The sequence below is a fragment of the Balaenoptera ricei genome, chromosome 11, assembly GCF_028023285.1.
Source record: "Balaenoptera ricei isolate mBalRic1 chromosome 11, mBalRic1.hap2, whole genome shotgun sequence".
NCBI classification, from domain to species: Eukaryota; Metazoa; Chordata; class Mammalia; order Artiodactyla; family Balaenopteridae; genus Balaenoptera; species Balaenoptera ricei.
The window spans coordinates 29,828,698-29,845,847 of NC_082649.1; the positions used below are offsets into that span (position 1 = coordinate 29,828,698).

General features: G+C 41.9%; 1 protein-coding gene across 4 annotated transcripts in view; it reads left to right on the plus strand.

The window, feature by feature from the left end:
- PLA2G7 (phospholipase A2 group VII) overlaps positions 1-17,150 on the plus strand; it is a 43,601-nt gene that overhangs the window by 25,692 nt on the left and 759 nt on the right. For 3 of the 4 annotated variants that reach the window (XM_059938557.1, XM_059938554.1, XM_059938556.1), the window contains 8 exons: positions 5,355-5,476; positions 5,922-6,066; positions 7,623-7,716; positions 10,527-10,595; positions 11,145-11,271; positions 12,112-12,225; positions 13,373-13,464; positions 14,637-14,807. In XM_059938557.1, coding sequence (XP_059794540.1) covers positions 5,381-5,476; positions 5,922-6,066; positions 7,623-7,716; positions 10,527-10,595; positions 11,145-11,271; positions 12,112-12,225; positions 13,373-13,464; positions 14,637-14,807 — 908 coding nt within the window. In that variant the 5' untranslated portion in view covers positions 5,355-5,380. The remainder of the gene's footprint in view (positions 1-5,354; positions 5,477-5,921; positions 6,067-7,622; positions 7,717-10,526; positions 10,596-11,144; positions 11,272-12,111; positions 12,226-13,372; positions 13,465-14,636; positions 14,808-17,150) is intronic. The other variant, XM_059938555.1, reaches the window with a different exon arrangement.

The following is a 17,150-nucleotide window of genomic DNA, read 5'->3' on the forward strand; positions in this document are numbered from 1 at the left end:
AGCCTAGGATGAGGCCTTTTCAGACAAGCTGGAAACTCAGCTCGCAGTCACCGTAGAGAAGGTCCACACCGCCCCTTCTATACCTCATTGCCCTGACCCAAGCCCTCTCGGTACAGTAACACACTTCCCCTTCAGTGCCTTCAGAGGCAACCCCAAACCTGCCCCCACGAAGGTGAAGAAGAGGCAGGTGTCTTGATCAACAGGTGTAGTCTTGGTTGACGGTGGAGTGTGTGAGAAGATGGCAATTTAGAGTTTGGGATCCAGAGGGGGACAATCTTTTCTATCTAATGACAGGCAGAAGCAGGGACCAGTAGGCACTCGGAGCTCCAGATGAGAATGGATGTGCATCCCTTGCTCTTTCTTACTTTGCAGGGTGGAGGGAAGGAGAAGAGGGGGAGGCTTAGTCAAGCTTGGGAGTGGTGGCCAGAATGGGACAGCCATCTCTAGACAGGGACATCTACTGTCACCTAGAATAACCTTGATTGAAAAGCGATTCCTTCTGGAGCTCTGTGAATTCCTGCTAATCCCAGAGGGTTGGGATGCATGAACTTCTCTATCTAGTCTCCTCAGGTGAGCAGCGTCAGTGGCCTCTGCAAGGTGCCATAGTGTCTGTACCCACAGACCCATGCACCTGGGGAGATATGGTAGCCCTGGATCTAGTTGTGCAGTCTTGATGGGTGACTCCTTACTGTGACATTTACCAAAGATCTTTCCTAACCAGTGCCTTACAAATCTGGCCCTACTTCATAGTTGGGGAAATGATTGCAGCAGCAGAAAAGGGACTAGATCTTCTAACTATGTTTGCATAGGAAATGGCATCATATCTCACAGGTCCATTCATGCAACAATACTTATCAGAAAACTGAGGTGTGCGTAATACACTGGTGACTAAGACGGAGGGTTTGTAGTCAAGCTCAAGGAGGTGAAATTAATTCTCAAGGTTAAATTAATTCTCCCATTACCTTATCTGTAGATTGAAAACAGGTAACATCTTACATGACGAGCAAATTCTTACCTAGGAGACATTTACATCATGCGCTTTTTATTGGTACACAGTGGGAATTTCAAAACATGTTCTCTATTCCCTCATGTCTGAAAATCACTGGAAAGCTGTTACTGGACAGTCAGAAACTTGAGGACACTGCTTGATTCATCTTTGTCATCCCAGCCTGGAGCCCAATGCCCCATTCATTCGAAATACTCAAAAATGAATGCATAAATATTTTTTAAATTATTAGAAATAGTTTATTAAATAAAAGATGAAAATAATAGATGATTATTTGTATCATTCTTAATAAATGAATACATAGAAAATATGATCATGCAGCCAAAAAGTTTGTAAACATGGCTAGAGATATCCCACTTGCTAATGGAGGACATAAAGCCATATAAGAGAATGTCATTTTCCTAGCATGTGTACATTCCATCTCCAACCCCAGGAATGAACATCAGGACTATTTGATAAATGAACATCACCAAAAATGTATAATAAGATTAATAGCATACCATAGGTTCTAATGCTCCTATTAAAATAGAGTTGAAGAAAAATAGGAAGTGACATTTGTAAGTTCTGAATCACGAAACTATATCATCTACAGAGTGGCCATTCAACCTGGCAAGTCTCTTCCCTGCCTCTTCCTTCGTGATGAGTGCTGATAGTTGGTTAGAGAATGGGAAATCCAGGACCATAACCAGATTAGCTGTGGGCTAGTGAACCTTTTCTTTCTTTCTTTTTCTTTCTTTCTTTTCTTTCTTTCTTTCTTGTTTATTTTATTGAAGTATAGTTTATTTGCAATGTTGTGTTTAATTTCTGCTGTACAGCAAAGTGACTCAGTTATACATATATATATATATATATTTTCATATTCTTTTCCATTATGATTTATCACAAGATATTGAATATAGCTCCCTGTGCTCTACAGTAGGACCTTGTTATTTGGTGAACCTTTTCTGCAGCTGCCCTGGCACTCACCAGCCACAGGGCCCTGGAGGCCTACACTCAAACCTGGGTCAGCTTAAAGTTTCCTGAGACCTTTTCAGGGGTCAGGTGCCCTGGAATAAGCAGCCCTGTAGCCTCACCTTGACCTGGGCTCCTGAACGCTGGGTGAGGCTTTTTGGTAGAGCAGGTTTTAGAGGACCAGGCACTCCGAGGTTAGTGGAAAAAGTTTCCAGAGCCTAGGTAGAATTGACATCTCACAAGAGGAAACTTGTGCAACTTGAAGCATGCCCATGGCTCTAGAACTGAACTCCCAATTCCAGAGGTAGTGCCTCCAAGGTAGCTGTGGGTTCTCTGGGGCTCCTCACCAAACTGTGTGAGCCAGAGTCCCTATAGCCACGCCATGGTTGCCTGTGGATGGCAGCACTGCAGAACCCAGGTCACAGAAGACCAACCCTACTGTCCTCTGTCCTCTGGACTTGACGTCTCCCTATTACAGCATGAAGGACCGCTCAGCAGACAGTCTTAAATAGGAGAGATAAAGCCTTTTGTAATTCTAAATAGACCCTAGAATGTTAGCCTTACAGGCAAAGCTTTTTAAAAAAAAGTTTCTGAGGAAACACCGTGGATTTCGAAACTACCCAGAGAAAAATGGTATGATCTAGTGTAGATCTGCTGAAACTCCTCCTCAGGTTTGAATTTGGGTAACCAGAGTTAGCTAACTCTAGGGGAAGGGGCAAATAACATCAGTTGTCTGCCTCTTCTGGCCTGCGATCTGGGCAAGCTACTTGACTTAGATGATCACTTTATCCTTACAGCTGTCCTGAGAGTTGGCCAAGTGATTTTATCTCCACTTTACAAATGAGGATCAGAGAGGGGAAATAATTGCCTAGGGCAGAGCATCATAGCTTGTAAGATATACAGCTGGAATCCAAAATAGGATCACCTGGCTCCAACACCAGTGTCCGTTCATCTCAACCACTGCCTTCCTCGGAACTACCTCCTGCCATTTGACCATGAATTGCTGACCGTGTGTCAGGCCAGGTGGTCTGGTATCTTAGCCTAGTGCTTCCTTACACTTTAATAGGCGCATCTTTTCCGATTCAGTAGAATTGGGGTGAGGCCTAAGAGCCTCGTCTCCAAGCTTCCGCATGATGCTGGTCCATGGACCAACTTTGAGTAGCAAGGCCTCATGCGTTGACAGGCTCATCGCTGGCAGGTGCTTCACACACTAACGTGGAGGATATCAATGGGCTTCTTCTCATGGCCCCAAACCCTTCTGAGAGATACCCTATGATATCAGGCACCATGCCTAACATAGTTCCAAGTGTCTACGTGGCAGAGGCAGACTGTGATTGGAAGCGCAAAGGAATCTGTCCAGCAAAGCAATCACCTCTCACAGTCCGACAAAAGGAAAGGAGCAGGCAAGCTGAATCTAGATACACTGATATATGGACTCACCATCCTGAAATTACATGTGGACTTGACTGGGGGTTAGAAAGGGGAACAGGTGAAACTGCAGGTGTGTTGAAGGGTTTTGGCACCAGAGAGAGAAAATGTTTCAAGAGTGGGTGGGTAAAAGAATAGAGGCCACGGGCCTTCCCTGGTGGCGCAGTGGTTAAGAGTCCGCTTGCCAATGCAGGGGACACGGGTTCGAGCCCTGGTCCGGGAAGATCCCACATGCCGCGGAGCAACTAAGCCTGTGCGGCACAACTACTGAGTCCGCGTGCCACAACCGCTGAAGCCTGTGCACCTAAAGCCCGTGCTCCGCAACAAGAGAAGCCACTGCAATGAGAAGCCCACACATCACAACAAAGAGTAGCCCCCACTCACCGCAACTAGAGAGAGCCCGCGCGCAGCAACGAAGACCCGATGCAGCCAAAAAATAAATAATTAATTAATTTAAAAATATATATATATATATGTGCCATAAAGCATTTAGCAGAAACAAAAGAGACCCAGTGACAGTGAAAAGCTTAGTTTAGCTCATTTTCACAGACATTTTTTGAGCACCGATTATGTGCTAGACATTGTGTTAAAGATGTGAGGATACAAAGATATGGATGCAGCTCTTACGAAATAGCCTTAGGAGACAGAGTGTGCAGACACATAATTTTAATCTAATATGATAGGAAGAAAGATAAACATATATACAGGGAATTGATTTAATACTGAGGATGAAACGATTAAATCTGGGGTGGTGGTCAGGGAAGGCTTCAGAGAAGACCTGACATCTGATCAAGATGTTAAAGGTTGAATAGGAGTTTGCCATGGGGATTTCCAGCGCAGGGAACAGCATTTACTAAGGTGTAGACGCATGGAACAGTCCAGTGTGTCACTCAGCAGTGCTGGAGCACAGGGAGGGAGATAACAAGGGAAAAAGCAGAAGAAGAGGAGGAGCCAGTGGACCTCCAGATCATGGAGGGTCTTTCTTACAGTGCCCGGGAACTTGAGATTTAACTTGTGTACCTGTGAACCTCTACGAGTTTCAACCCCCGAACACTGGAAAGATAAGCCACCCCACACTGGAAGCCATGTGTAGATTTAAATATAACCTACAAACTGCCTTCCAGAAAGATTCCAATACATTCCCCCTTCAAGAAAAAATACCTGGTGATGATAGGAGAGCATTGAAGGATTTGAAGAATTGCCTGGTGAGATTCATGCTTTAAATCACTCCAGGAGTTGTGTGAAAGATGCAGTTGAAGGAGTCAGGATCCAAGGTGAACAGGACACTTGGGAGAGATGGCGACTGTCCGGTCAAGAACAGTGAAGGTGTAACTGAGTCAGTTGAGCTAGTGGGGTAAGGATACATTGGAGAGAGAATCCTAAGCTAAAAACAAATGTTAGAGATTGGAACTTGGTTGGAGGTAGGGGATAGAGGAGAAAGAGTTAGGAGAGTAGCATGATTCCCACATTTCTGGCTTGAGATCCCCAAGCTAGGGAATTCTGGAGTTGCATGCTGTGTGGTTGGAAGATGAAGAGGGGGAGTTGGGAGATGGTCATTTAGTTTCATTCTGGACCATAGGCTTTGCTGTTCCAATAGGAAGGCTTCCAGTGGGAAGTCGTGAGCCCAAATCTGAAAGGTCGATAAAGCTCATGTTTAGGAAAAGCAGATTTGGGAAGTGGTCTCTAATATGCTCCGGATAGGAGTAGAAGGTAAGGGCAAGGCTGAAAGGATTAGGAGGTGTTGATCCTCAGCACCTTAGGAAAAGGGCTATGTCGACCGCCATCTTTTTCCCCACACAGTACTTCGCATACAGCAGGCCCTCAATAATTATTTGTCTATTTTACTAATTAGTAGAGAAATGGAGGCAGGAAACTATGGGTAGTCACTTGATTCCCTTGGAGTTTCTTTGTGTAATAAAGTCTGGGGTGTAATGGCTGACAAGTGAAATAATATTGACCTGTTTTCCAGCGCGGGTCAATAAACTACAAGCTCTGATGGCTGCTGCAAGGTTTGGCCAAACTAAAATCCCCAGAGGAAATGGATCTTATTCCGTCGGTTGTACAGACTTGATGTTCGATTACACGAATAAGGTAATGATTTGATTAATACCACTTATCCTTATATTCTAATATTGACTGTGGCTATGGCCCATGAGAAGGTTTTGAAACCTGACCTTGCCCTCACCTGAGAAAGACTCATTTTGCCATTTGTATGGTTTCCTGGGAAACCTTTGGCTGTTTAATTCATTCCCCAATTCGTTGCTCTCATCGGATTAACTATAAACTCTTTTTTTCCCCTTCTTTGATGGCTGAAACCAGGCTGCTCATACTTTCTTTTCACTCAAAAAGCATACTGTTGTTCTGTTTCTCTTCCTTTTGACTGCATTCAATCACCACGGCAACTTAAAAAGCTCTCTGGACCTCTTGTGCACAATAGAAGTATTTGGGTCCCCACTAATTAAATATGCAAAATAGCTGTTAGAACATGTTTCAGAAGCAACTTGACTAAAAGTACATTAACTTCTTTCCTCTACAGGGAACCTTCTTGCGTTTGTATTATCCATCCCAAGATGACGATCACTCTGACACCCTTTGGATCCCAAACAAAGAATATTTTTTTGGTCTTAGTAAATTTCTCGGAACACACTGGCTTAAGGGCAAAATTTTGAGCTTATTCTTTGGTAAGATTTGTGTTGATTCTGCTTTTAGGCTCTAGAATATAAGAAAAGCTTGAAAATAGCAGGAGTTTCAGGCAGTTAAAGACCAAAGTGGATTGTCTCCAGTCCAGACATCTCCTAAGATGACAAAGTATTTCTTAAAAGGCCAGGTAACTATCAGAGAATCAAGGGTTCTCGTTTTGTCTATTCTGAATATGATGGGGTGCGTGGAGGGAGTGAAGGTATCAGACTTTCAGACTGGCTCTAACATCTCTCTATGGCTGGCCTGATTTTTGCTTCTTACATATTCTTGGAGGCAGTCATGTGGTGAGAACAGCAGCTGGGCTGATGTGACTACTATGTTCTATGCTCTGCGCTAAAGTGCTTTCTACAGTTGGGCAAAGAGAGAAAGAAAATAGAAGCCGCCATAACCCTCCAGATCCTAAACAAAGGAGTGAAAGCTAATTTCTTACATGTCATAAATGAGGAAACTACTCTCATTCCCATCACTGACCCCCAAGCGGCCAGCCTCTCTCACTAAGACAATCCGATGTGCATTCATCACTTAATATGTCTATATTTCACTAATATTGAGTTGTCCTTCCTTATCTGTTTGACCAGACACTACTGTTGGGCTGGTGTTAACCATGTCTTCAATTTTCCCCCTCAAAACTACCTACAACTTTTGGCATTCATTTTAAACATCTCGTTGGAGTTTTCTTAAGAATCACTTTATAAGGGAAATGATGAAAATATTATCACTATGCATCTTTATGATGCTGAATAACTTATAAGTCACTTCCATAGCAATCATCACATTCAGTCTTCATGACCACATCTCCATTGTATTGATGAGAAAGTGAAACACAAATAATTGATGATAATGATGACAAGTGAGAAGTGAAGGAAGAAGAGACAACATCTTCCATTTTTTTGAGCCCTTTACGATGTGACTGGATAGGTGTGCTTTACATTTTCCTACTTAAATATGACTCTGACAAAACCCCCATGAGATAGATATCATTTCCCTCATTTTATAGGAGTCTGAAGCTCAGAGAGTTCTCTTGACTTGCCCAAGGTCAGTAGCTAGTAAGTGGCAGAGCTTTATCCAAAGCCACATCTAAGCGTTCAGTCAAAGGTCTCTCCACCTTTCTCTTGACTTTTATCAAGTTAGAATGAGAAGAGTCTCTGATCTGAAGATTCTGGATCTCAGTGTAATATTCCTGAGGTTTACTGGTAGTTTAGTTTCAGAACATTCCCTCTGAAGTTTTGCCCAAACCTGGGATTAATCATAAGGAACAGCCTTCCCGAATACACCTCTAAGTAGGAAAATGTCTCACCTCAAGTTCAGAGCTGGCAGTGAGAACTGATAGTTAATGATCCTGTGGTCCTAGGAAAAACACATAGTTCAGGCCCTTGGTTGGTGGTATCTAGTAGGAGACTTTTTAAATGAATTTACTATTAATGCATAAACACATAAATTCCATGGGTCAGAATTTTATACTAAGGAGATATGTTAAATTAACTAGCAACACTCAAGTCAGAAAAAACACTAATTACAGTCTCCCACTGCTGTCTAGGTTCAATGACAACTCCTGCAGCCTGGAATTCCCCTCTGAGGACTGGGGAAAAATATCCACTAGTTATTTTTTCTCATGGTCTTGGAGCATTCAGGTAAAGTTTCAGAGGTTGAACGACTTTAGCCTCTAGGGACAAATGACTGAATGCAGTGTTCCCCCAGAAGAGGGACAGCAGATTTTGGAGTGTCAGGCTGTCCCCTACCCTGGAGGACTTGGCGTTCCTCAGGAATTAGCTGGGATCTGTTGATCGGTCCTATAGCCCTGTTTTGTCCTGCCTCCAGCCCATGGATACCAGCTTCACAACAGAGGAGACAGGCTGTCGCATTTTGGGTTGGTGTCCTTCTATATTATAGTATTTACACTCTCAACATCATTCATTGTATTAGTTCAGGTCCTCTGAGAAACAGCCACCATGATTAGATTAGCGGTGAAAGACATGTATGACAAAATGCCCACGAAGGATAGAAGGGAAGGAGCGGAAGCGGAAAAGATGGGGAGAGCTTTCAGATCATGATGCAGGCTGGACACTTGGGAAGGAGATGGGAGACAGAAGGACTGGATGTGGAGCATCTCGAGACTGCAGCACGATCCTAAGAAAGATTGGGCCAGGCCGATGGAGGGAGTGCTTGACCAACAACTGCCCCTCAGAGGATCTCTGCACCTCACAGGAAAGGACCTGCGCTAAACACACACCATGTCCAGTCACTGGGACCAACCCACAGGAAGCCTAGCTTTCACTCAGATCCACAGGGGCAGGAGCTGGGAGGGGTCTTTAGTCAACTGTGATCTCTGTGCCATGACGAGTGGCACATTTTCATGGCCACCACATGCCCTCCACGTTCTTCCTACATCTTCTCAACTGCCTCCCCGTCTTCCACCTCAGAGGATTATAAGACTTTTAGAAGAGTGGCTTTTAGCTGGTAAGAAATCGCGTAGCATCTGCAATAAGAAATTACCGTAGTCCAGCTAGTTATTTGATTCCTTCTAGACCAGTGGTTGGCATCTCAGAATCTGAGGGCCGGCTCCAGCCTGCTGCCCGCTTCTGTAAATAAGGTTTTATTGCAACTCAGTCACACTCATTCATTTTCCCCATTGTCTCTGCCACTCTTGTGCTACAACAGCAGAGCTGAGTAGTTGTGACAAATAGTGTATGGCCCGCAGAGCTGGAAGCAATTACTCTCTGGCTTTTTACAGAAAAGGTTTTGCTGATCCCTGTACTAGATGTTTTTTCCCTTCCTGAGTTGGTCCTGCATTGTCAGGAGTAGAAGACATGGTGCCTACCTCCTTTTTGTTCCTTATGGCCATTTCCTATTGAATACATGGTAGGAGAAAAGATTGTGCAGAGCAAAGATGTGGAAGGGATTCTGAATGTAGTTGCTAATTAGCACATGATTCTTTAAGCATCTCACCCTATCCAGTCATTTACATAACAGCTAACGTGTGTTCGGTATTTCCCCTGTTGCAGACATGGTTATAAGCACTGAAACTGTGTAACTTACTTAATCCTTACAGTAACCCGACCAGGTACCGTAATCTTATAACATCACCCTTCTACAGATAAAGCACTAAGGCAGAGAAAACATAAGTGACTTATCCAAGGTAGAGAGCTAATAAGTGAGGGAACCAGGATACAGTCACCTGCAGTGGTCAGAGTGTAGGTCCTGTTCTCTTAAGCATCACACTGTACTGCCTTCCCACACTATGCATTATCTTATCAAAACCTTATCACTATTCTAAAGCAAAGGCTTTATTATCTATCCCCATTTTACAGATGAGGACAGAAATGCAGTAATGTAATTACCTAAAGTCGTAGCTGGTAAGTGGCAGACCCAAGATTAAAACCCAGAACTCTCAGTTTGGGATTGACATGTACACACTGCTCCATTTAAAATGGATAACCAGGGCTTCCCTGGTGGCGCAGTGGTTGAGAATCCGCCTGCCAATGCAGAAGACATGGGTTCGAGCCCTGGTCTAGGAAGATCCCACATGCCACGGAGCAACTAGGCCCGTGAGCCTGCGAGTCTGGAGCCTGTGCTCTGCAACAAGAGAGGCCGTGACAGTGAGAGGCCCGCGCACCGCGAAGAAGAATGGCCCCCACTTGCCGCAACTAGAGAAAGCCCTCACACAGAAACGAAGACCCAACACAGCCAAAAATAAATAAATAAATAAATAAATAAATAAATAAATAAAAAAAAAAAAAAAAAAAAACTCTTAAACCTTGACTATAGGACTGACAGGAGCTCTAACTGAATCAGAAAATGCCCTATTCCCACTTGAAAGCAATGTTGTAAATACAAAAATAAAATTTAAAAAAATTAAAAAATAAATAAATAAAATGGATAACCAACAAGGATCTACTGTATAGCACAGGGAACTCCGCTCAATATTATACAACAGCCTAAATAGGAAAAGTATTTGAAAAAGAATAGATACATGAATATGTATGACTGAACCACCTTGCTGTACACCTGAAACTCTCACAACATTGTTAATCAACTATAGTCCAATATAAAATAAAAAGTTAAAAAAAAAAACCCAGAATTCTCAAAGGCAATATTTATAATCACTGCACCAGTGTTTCTCAACCTTGGCACCACTGATGCTTTGGACTGGATAATTTCTTGTGGAATGTAGTCCTGTGCATCATAGGATGGTTTCAGCAGCATCCCTCTATCCACTAGAGGCCAGTAACACCCTTCCGCTGCTCATGATAATGAAAACCCCTCCAGACTTTGTCAAATATCCCCTGAGGGGTAAAATCAGCCCCCTTTGAGAACCACAGCTCTCTGCTTTACCCCAGGGCACTACTGCAGGGGTATAATTACCTCCATATTCCTAGGTTTATTTGTGGACCCCTTGTAATCATGACTGGTAGTTGAATGCTTCCCTCTTTTTGTTTTGAAGGACAATTTATTCTGCTATTGGTATTGACCTGGCATCTCACGGGTTTATAGTTGCTGCCATAGAACACAGGTACGTCACCTGGTATGTGGCTGAGCTCTGCCTTTCATAAAGGTTTATGAAAAGTGCTGATAGAATCGTCAACTATGGCTACATGATGAGAAAAAAAGGAGACTGAGTTAGATTGTCAAGTATATAAAAAAATAGCTAACATTTCTAGAATGTTTATTGAGTGCCGCGCTCACAGACCATCTCATTTAATCTTCATAACAATCCTTTAAGACGGTTATCATTACCACTGTTTCAAGGAGGCAGAAAATGAAGCTGAGGAAGGGTAAGTAATTTGCCCCAAACCACACAGCTAGCAAGTGACAGAACTGGGATTTGATTCCAGGAGAGAGTTTTCAACACCGCAGCCTCCCAGAATTGTGAAGATGGAATGGGTTGTTTACAGGCAACCATGTCTTTTTCTTAGAACTCCCTTGGGGGCTTCTTTGATTAAAAAAAATATAGAGTGCAAGAAAGGGAGTCAGAAAGAGTCAAGGATGGGGATGGGGAACACAGGTGAGATGAAGGAGAGAAAGAACAAGCGTAAAGTAACTGATTCTGTTTGTATTGTAGAGATGGCTCTGCATCTGCGACTTACTATTTCAAGGACCAGTCTGCTGCAGAAATAGGAAACAAGACTTGGCTTTATCTTAGAACCCTAAAACGAGGGGAGGAGGAGTTTCCTCTACGAAACGAGCAGGTATGTTGCAGGAAGAAGAGAGGTGGCATGGTGACCAAAAAGCATAGGCAAAATGATGACATTTGTTCGTTTCATTTTACATATGGCAAACCATGCTCCTAGATGTCCTTACTTCCCATCCCCAAAAGATCTGTCAGAGGATTCTCTGAGTAATCAAATTCCCTTAATGAAATATATGGATCACAGTAAAAACAAAGACCAACATAAAAATCCTAGGAGATGATAGTGAATATTCAGAATCCTTTTGCATTTGAACTAAAGACTACTTTTCACAGAGGTGGTGAATAGCATTAAGAGTCCAGGCCTCAGAATGCAACTTTCTATGTTTGAATCCTGGCACCATCACTTTGCAATGGAGTGATCTTGGACAAGTTACTTATTCTTTTTGTTTTGTTTCCATGTTTGATCTGTTACGAAATAATGAATATTAACAGTATCTTTCACATGGGGCTTTGAGGAAGATCAAGTGAAATAAAGCACATTGCTTTCCACCTCGGTGCCAGGCTTTATAGTGGGTGCTTTTTGTATATGTTATTGCATTTAATCCCACCCACATTTCACTGAGGCATTATTATACAATAAATGGAAGTTCAGAGAGGTTAAGTAAATCATCTGAGGTCACACAGTGGGTAAGCAACAGAGTCAGGATTTGGACCAAGCAACAACTACCTATAAAGCTGGTGCCTGGGTCATCATGCTAGGTTGTGTTCTAATCACTAATCTCAAAGTCATTTCCGGTTTATAAGCAACCACGTATTTTTTCCACCTGCCCCCTCTACACAAGCTTTAAGTGTTACAACTTTTTACTTTGCCATTTCCGTCTTCTAATCATCATCTTAGGTACTGCAACGAGCAAAGGAGTGTTCTCAAGCTCTCAATTTGATTCTGGACATTGATCGTGGGAGACCAGATAAGAATCTATTAGATTCAGAGTTTGATGTGGAACAGATGAAGGTGAGCTAAAAAAAAGCCATTTTCCCCTGGCCTAGACTTCTTTATTGCTCTCATTTTTGTCTGTTTTACTGCTGTAATACAAGATACAATATGATAAGTGGCTGCAAAAAAAAAAAAAAAAAGTACCTGCAAAGTATTCCAACAGTGAGGAACACATTAGGTTGAACCACATATGAAATTGCCACCAGCCAGCTTTGATCTACAAAAATGCCAATTTCATATGTTTCAACTTAATACAACCAGTGGAAGTATTGAAATTTCTTGGGCAGTTCCTGCATGTTTTTGAGCTTGATCTTGAAACGCTGGTGAAAAGTTTTAGACAGAATATTGGGGTGGGGTGGAAGGATATCAGAGTAGACCATGTGAATGAAGACTCAAGCGTGTGTGTAGGGGGGTGGAGTGTAGGGAAGGAGAGGGCACTAAGAAGATGGTATGTCCTCCAGACACAGTGAAGCATTTGTGTCCCTCGGCTAGCCACAGTCCTGTCTCCATACCTTTGGACGTGTTGTCCCCTTGGTCTGACACCCCGTCTTCCTGACTCAGTCCTGCTTAATCGTCAACTCAAGTCGGGTATTACCTCGGCCATGAAGCTTTCTTGGGCCTCACTGCCCACCCTGGGCTGGGCCAGCTGTCTATCATATGTGCTCCTTGGTACGACCCTACTGCATCTGCGTCATGTATCTGTAGCTCCTTCCCTAATAGACTGGGAGCTCATGGAAAATGAACTATAGTGCCTGGCACAGAGCAGGTGCTCAGTCAATACTCAGGGAATGAACAAACTAATAAACATGGAGGGGGAAGGGGGAGAAATCAGCAATGATGTTGATGTTTCAAGTGTGGGTGAAGAGGAAGGCCATGAAGTTTACCTCTGAACTCTTAGAAATGTTCAACAACTACGTGTGTGTCTTTGTGTATATATAGGTAAGCATGTATGTATACGTACATATATGTGTATATGTTTAAATATGTGTATGGGGGTGTGTGGGTGCACGTGAATGTATGTATGTGTATGTATATTTCGTTTCTAAGAAACCAAGGTACTTACCAATGCCTGTGAAAAAATAAGTTTATGATTCACAAAATCACTGCCTATCCTCCAAACAACCTGCAAGATACTGATAAATTCATATCATGCTTTTTCACATAGGACTCTATCGATAGGGATAAAATAGCAGTTATTGGACATTCTTTTGGTGGAGCCACAGTTATTCAGAGTCTTAGTGAAGACCAGAGATTCAGGTAAGAGAATGAGTCTCAGTTTTTGGAAGCAGGGGGAGTGATAACACATGTGAGATAGAATTTATCAAATTCTTAGTGAGGAAGCGATACTTTGGAATTCACAAGTCTGTTCTTTTGCCTCCATAAAGTCCTCCATATGAATTTTCCTAAACAGAAACCATCTACTTCTCTTGCTATTGAAAACTCTTCCCATCTCTCAATATATTTCCACATTATTATTTATCTGCTATAGGGCTTATTATTTTCATTTGGAAGTTTATCTTTATATATACATATTATCTGTGACATAATGATTGTAATAATAATATTGTCCTCTTATACTATTTTCTAGACTTCCCCAATAGGTAGGGCATTTTTTAATTAATTTTTTTCATCTTTAAGATGAAGTGTGGGCTAAAATTACATAGTTATGTGGGTGGAAGTCAGGCCCCCAGTCTTCTAACTTGAAGAAATATTTTCTTTCTTGAACCATTTTATCCCAGATTGATGAGATCATGTAGAACCAACCATGTAGAAAGAGGGTAGGATTTGTGGAACTTCATCTCACATTTCTTAAAATCTGTTTCAACATAAGGGGATTCTCTTCTTTCCTCCATTTAGCACATAAAATAGAGTGTCCAAAAGGCTAAGAAACATAGGATAACTTACTTTTAAAAAGAAAATTAATTACATTTCATTTGCAAATGATACACTCCATAGGCTTTTCTTCAACACCCAGACACTCTTGCAGGTGAAGCATCTCTAAATATAAAGGAATGGGTCTAACTGTTACTCTGAAAGAGGTATAATGAGTACACGACAGTGTCCAGAAGGACTAGAAACAGGGGCATGTACTGTGTTTTTTCAGATACCCCCCAATTTTGAAGAACTACGGTACTTATAATATTTTAAAATTTATCTTGAAAGATAACAAAAAATGAATAAAAAATTTTTAAATACTATGTCTTTCTAAAGGTTGCAATTCTTAAATGCCTCCTAAAGAAAATGATTGTATAATTACAAGTTTGCTACCTTATAAAGCTAATCATATCCCTTTCCCACAGTGAAGTATAATACCTCTTCAGCTCAGTGAGATAACCCACAGTGATCTGCTGTGGTGTGTGTCTCTGAATCCTTGCATTATTAGAAATTCCTGTATCTGGGCCAGCGTGTAACCGGACTTCTTTGATCAGGTGCGGTATCGCCCTGGACGCGTGGATGTTTCCAGTGGGTGGTGACGTATGTTCCAGAATTCCTCAGCCCCTCTTTTTTATCAACTCGGAACGATTCCAATATCCTTCTAATATTATAAAAATGAAAAAATGCTACTTACCTGATAGAGAAAGAAAAATGATTACAATCAGGTAAGTATCAGTAAGTGACTTATTACATCATCTGAAACAGAAACTTGAAACTTGGATAAACAAGCAACAGATATCATTTGGTTGCTACTCTAGAATTATTCAATTTGTTGTTTAGACTTGGAATAAGGGAGAATATTAGATAATCTCAGTTTCCAAGTGCATTTAGACTTACTCTTTTTAAAATGCAAATTTTTGAGTAGTGTTAATATACTATGAATGTTAATATACTATTAACCATGTTAATATATTATACAGCACGTGCTGATAATTAAAATTTGCATCAGGATACATGCTACTTTTATCTAAATATAAGAGCAAGCCTATACCTTTTTAGGGCTGGGATAGGGGGAAGTATTCCATCAGTAAGCTAGGCTAAGAACACTTTAGAAAAAAAGTAAGATCATCTGTTGAGACCTGCAGTGTGTTTACCTGTTTGGTGAGTAGATAAATTTATAAATTCTCAGAAGCTGTAATAGGGTCCCTTTAAGGGTCAGCAACATGCTTATATCGTGGATGTGAAAAAGAACTCCCAATAGCGTTTTGAACTCACAGTGAGATGTTACAAAGCAAAGACTGAGCTCCTTCCTCTTTTATCTGAAACCTGATTTACTTAGAAGGGCACAGAAGAGGTGGCAAGAAGGAAACACACACAGTAAAGGCAGTAAACACTCCCAGGACGGAGAATGGAGGACTCTTTTCCAATTAAGGTGGTCAGAAAAGGCTGCTTAGAAGAAATGGGGGTAGAATTGGGTCTTGAAGGATCAAGAGACATTATTATTATTTTTTAAGATTTAATTTAATTTTTATTTTTTTGGTTGTGTTGGGTCTTTGTTGCTGCACGCGGGCTTTCTCTAGTCGCGGTGAGCGGGGGCTGCTCTTCGTTGCGGTGCGTGCGCGGGCTTCTCATTGCGGTGGCTTCTCTTGTCGTGGAGCACGGGCTCTAGGCGCACGGGCTCAGTAGTTGTGGCTCGCGGGGCCCTAGAGCACAGGCTCAGTAGTTGTGGCGCATGGGCTTAGTTTCTCCACGGCATGTGGGATCTTCCTGGACCAGGGATTGAACCCGTGACCCAGCAATCCCACTACTGGGCATATACCCCGAGAAAACCATAATTCAAAAAGAGTCATGTACCACAATGTCCATTGCAGCTCTGTTTACAATAGCCAGGACATGGAAGCAACCTAAGTGCCCATCAACAGATGAATGGATAAAGAAGATGTGGCATATATATATATATATATATATATATATATATATATATATATATATATATATACAATGGAATATTACTCAGCCATAAAAAGAAACAAAATTGAGTTATTTGTAGTGAGGTGGATGGACCTAGAGTATGTCATACAGAATGAAGTAAGTCAGAAAGAGAAAAACAAATACCGTATGCTAACACATATATATGGAATCTAAGAAAGAAAAAAAAAAAGGTCATGAAGAACCTAGGGGCAAGACGGGAATAAAGACGCAGACCTACTGGAGAATGGACTTGAGGATATGGGGAGGGGGAAGGGTAAGCTGGGACAAAGTGAGAGAGTGGCATGGACATATATACACTACCAAATGTAAAATAGATAGCTAGTGGGAAGCAGCCGCATAGCACAGGGAGATGAGGGAGATCAGCTCGGTACTTTGTGACCACCTAGAGGGGTGGGATAGGGAGGGTGGGAGGGAGGGAGTCACAAGAGGGAAGAGATATGGGGATATATGTATATGTATAACTGATTCACTTTGTTATAAAGCAGAAACTAACACACCATTGTAAAGCAATTATACTCCAATAAAGATGTTAAAAAAAAATGGCCATTCTATTTGATGTTAGGCTGTTGGTGAATTTCAAGTCCATCAATAAGGGGTATTTATGAGGTGCTTACAGTTTAAATAATACAAGGCAAAATTTTGTCTGTCTTTTAACCTACTTAATCCAAGGCTTAAATGCAAAGTGTTTTTGCCCAGCAGCAAATAGATATCCAGTTAAGTGTGGTGGTAAGGGGGCAGGATTCTGGTTCTGAGTTCAGGGACCCTCAACATATAAAACATTCCACCTACTCAAATTGAAAGTAATCATGTCCTCTACAAAGCTGGAATCATCTCTTCTAAAACCAAGATGCCAAGCAAGACAGGAATCTTTGCCTTATTGATCTAGAGGGGAGGAAGAACATATACTCTAGGACCCCTAAATGAACAGCTTTGTGACCCTCAAGTACATCTAAGGAGATCAAATCTACAAGTTTTGTTTCCTTGGTTTTCGTAAATAGGCCAACCAGGCCAGCATCTTTCCTGCACGGTAACTACGGAAATAATTTTGTCCAACAAAGTGATTTGTAAATGTCTCC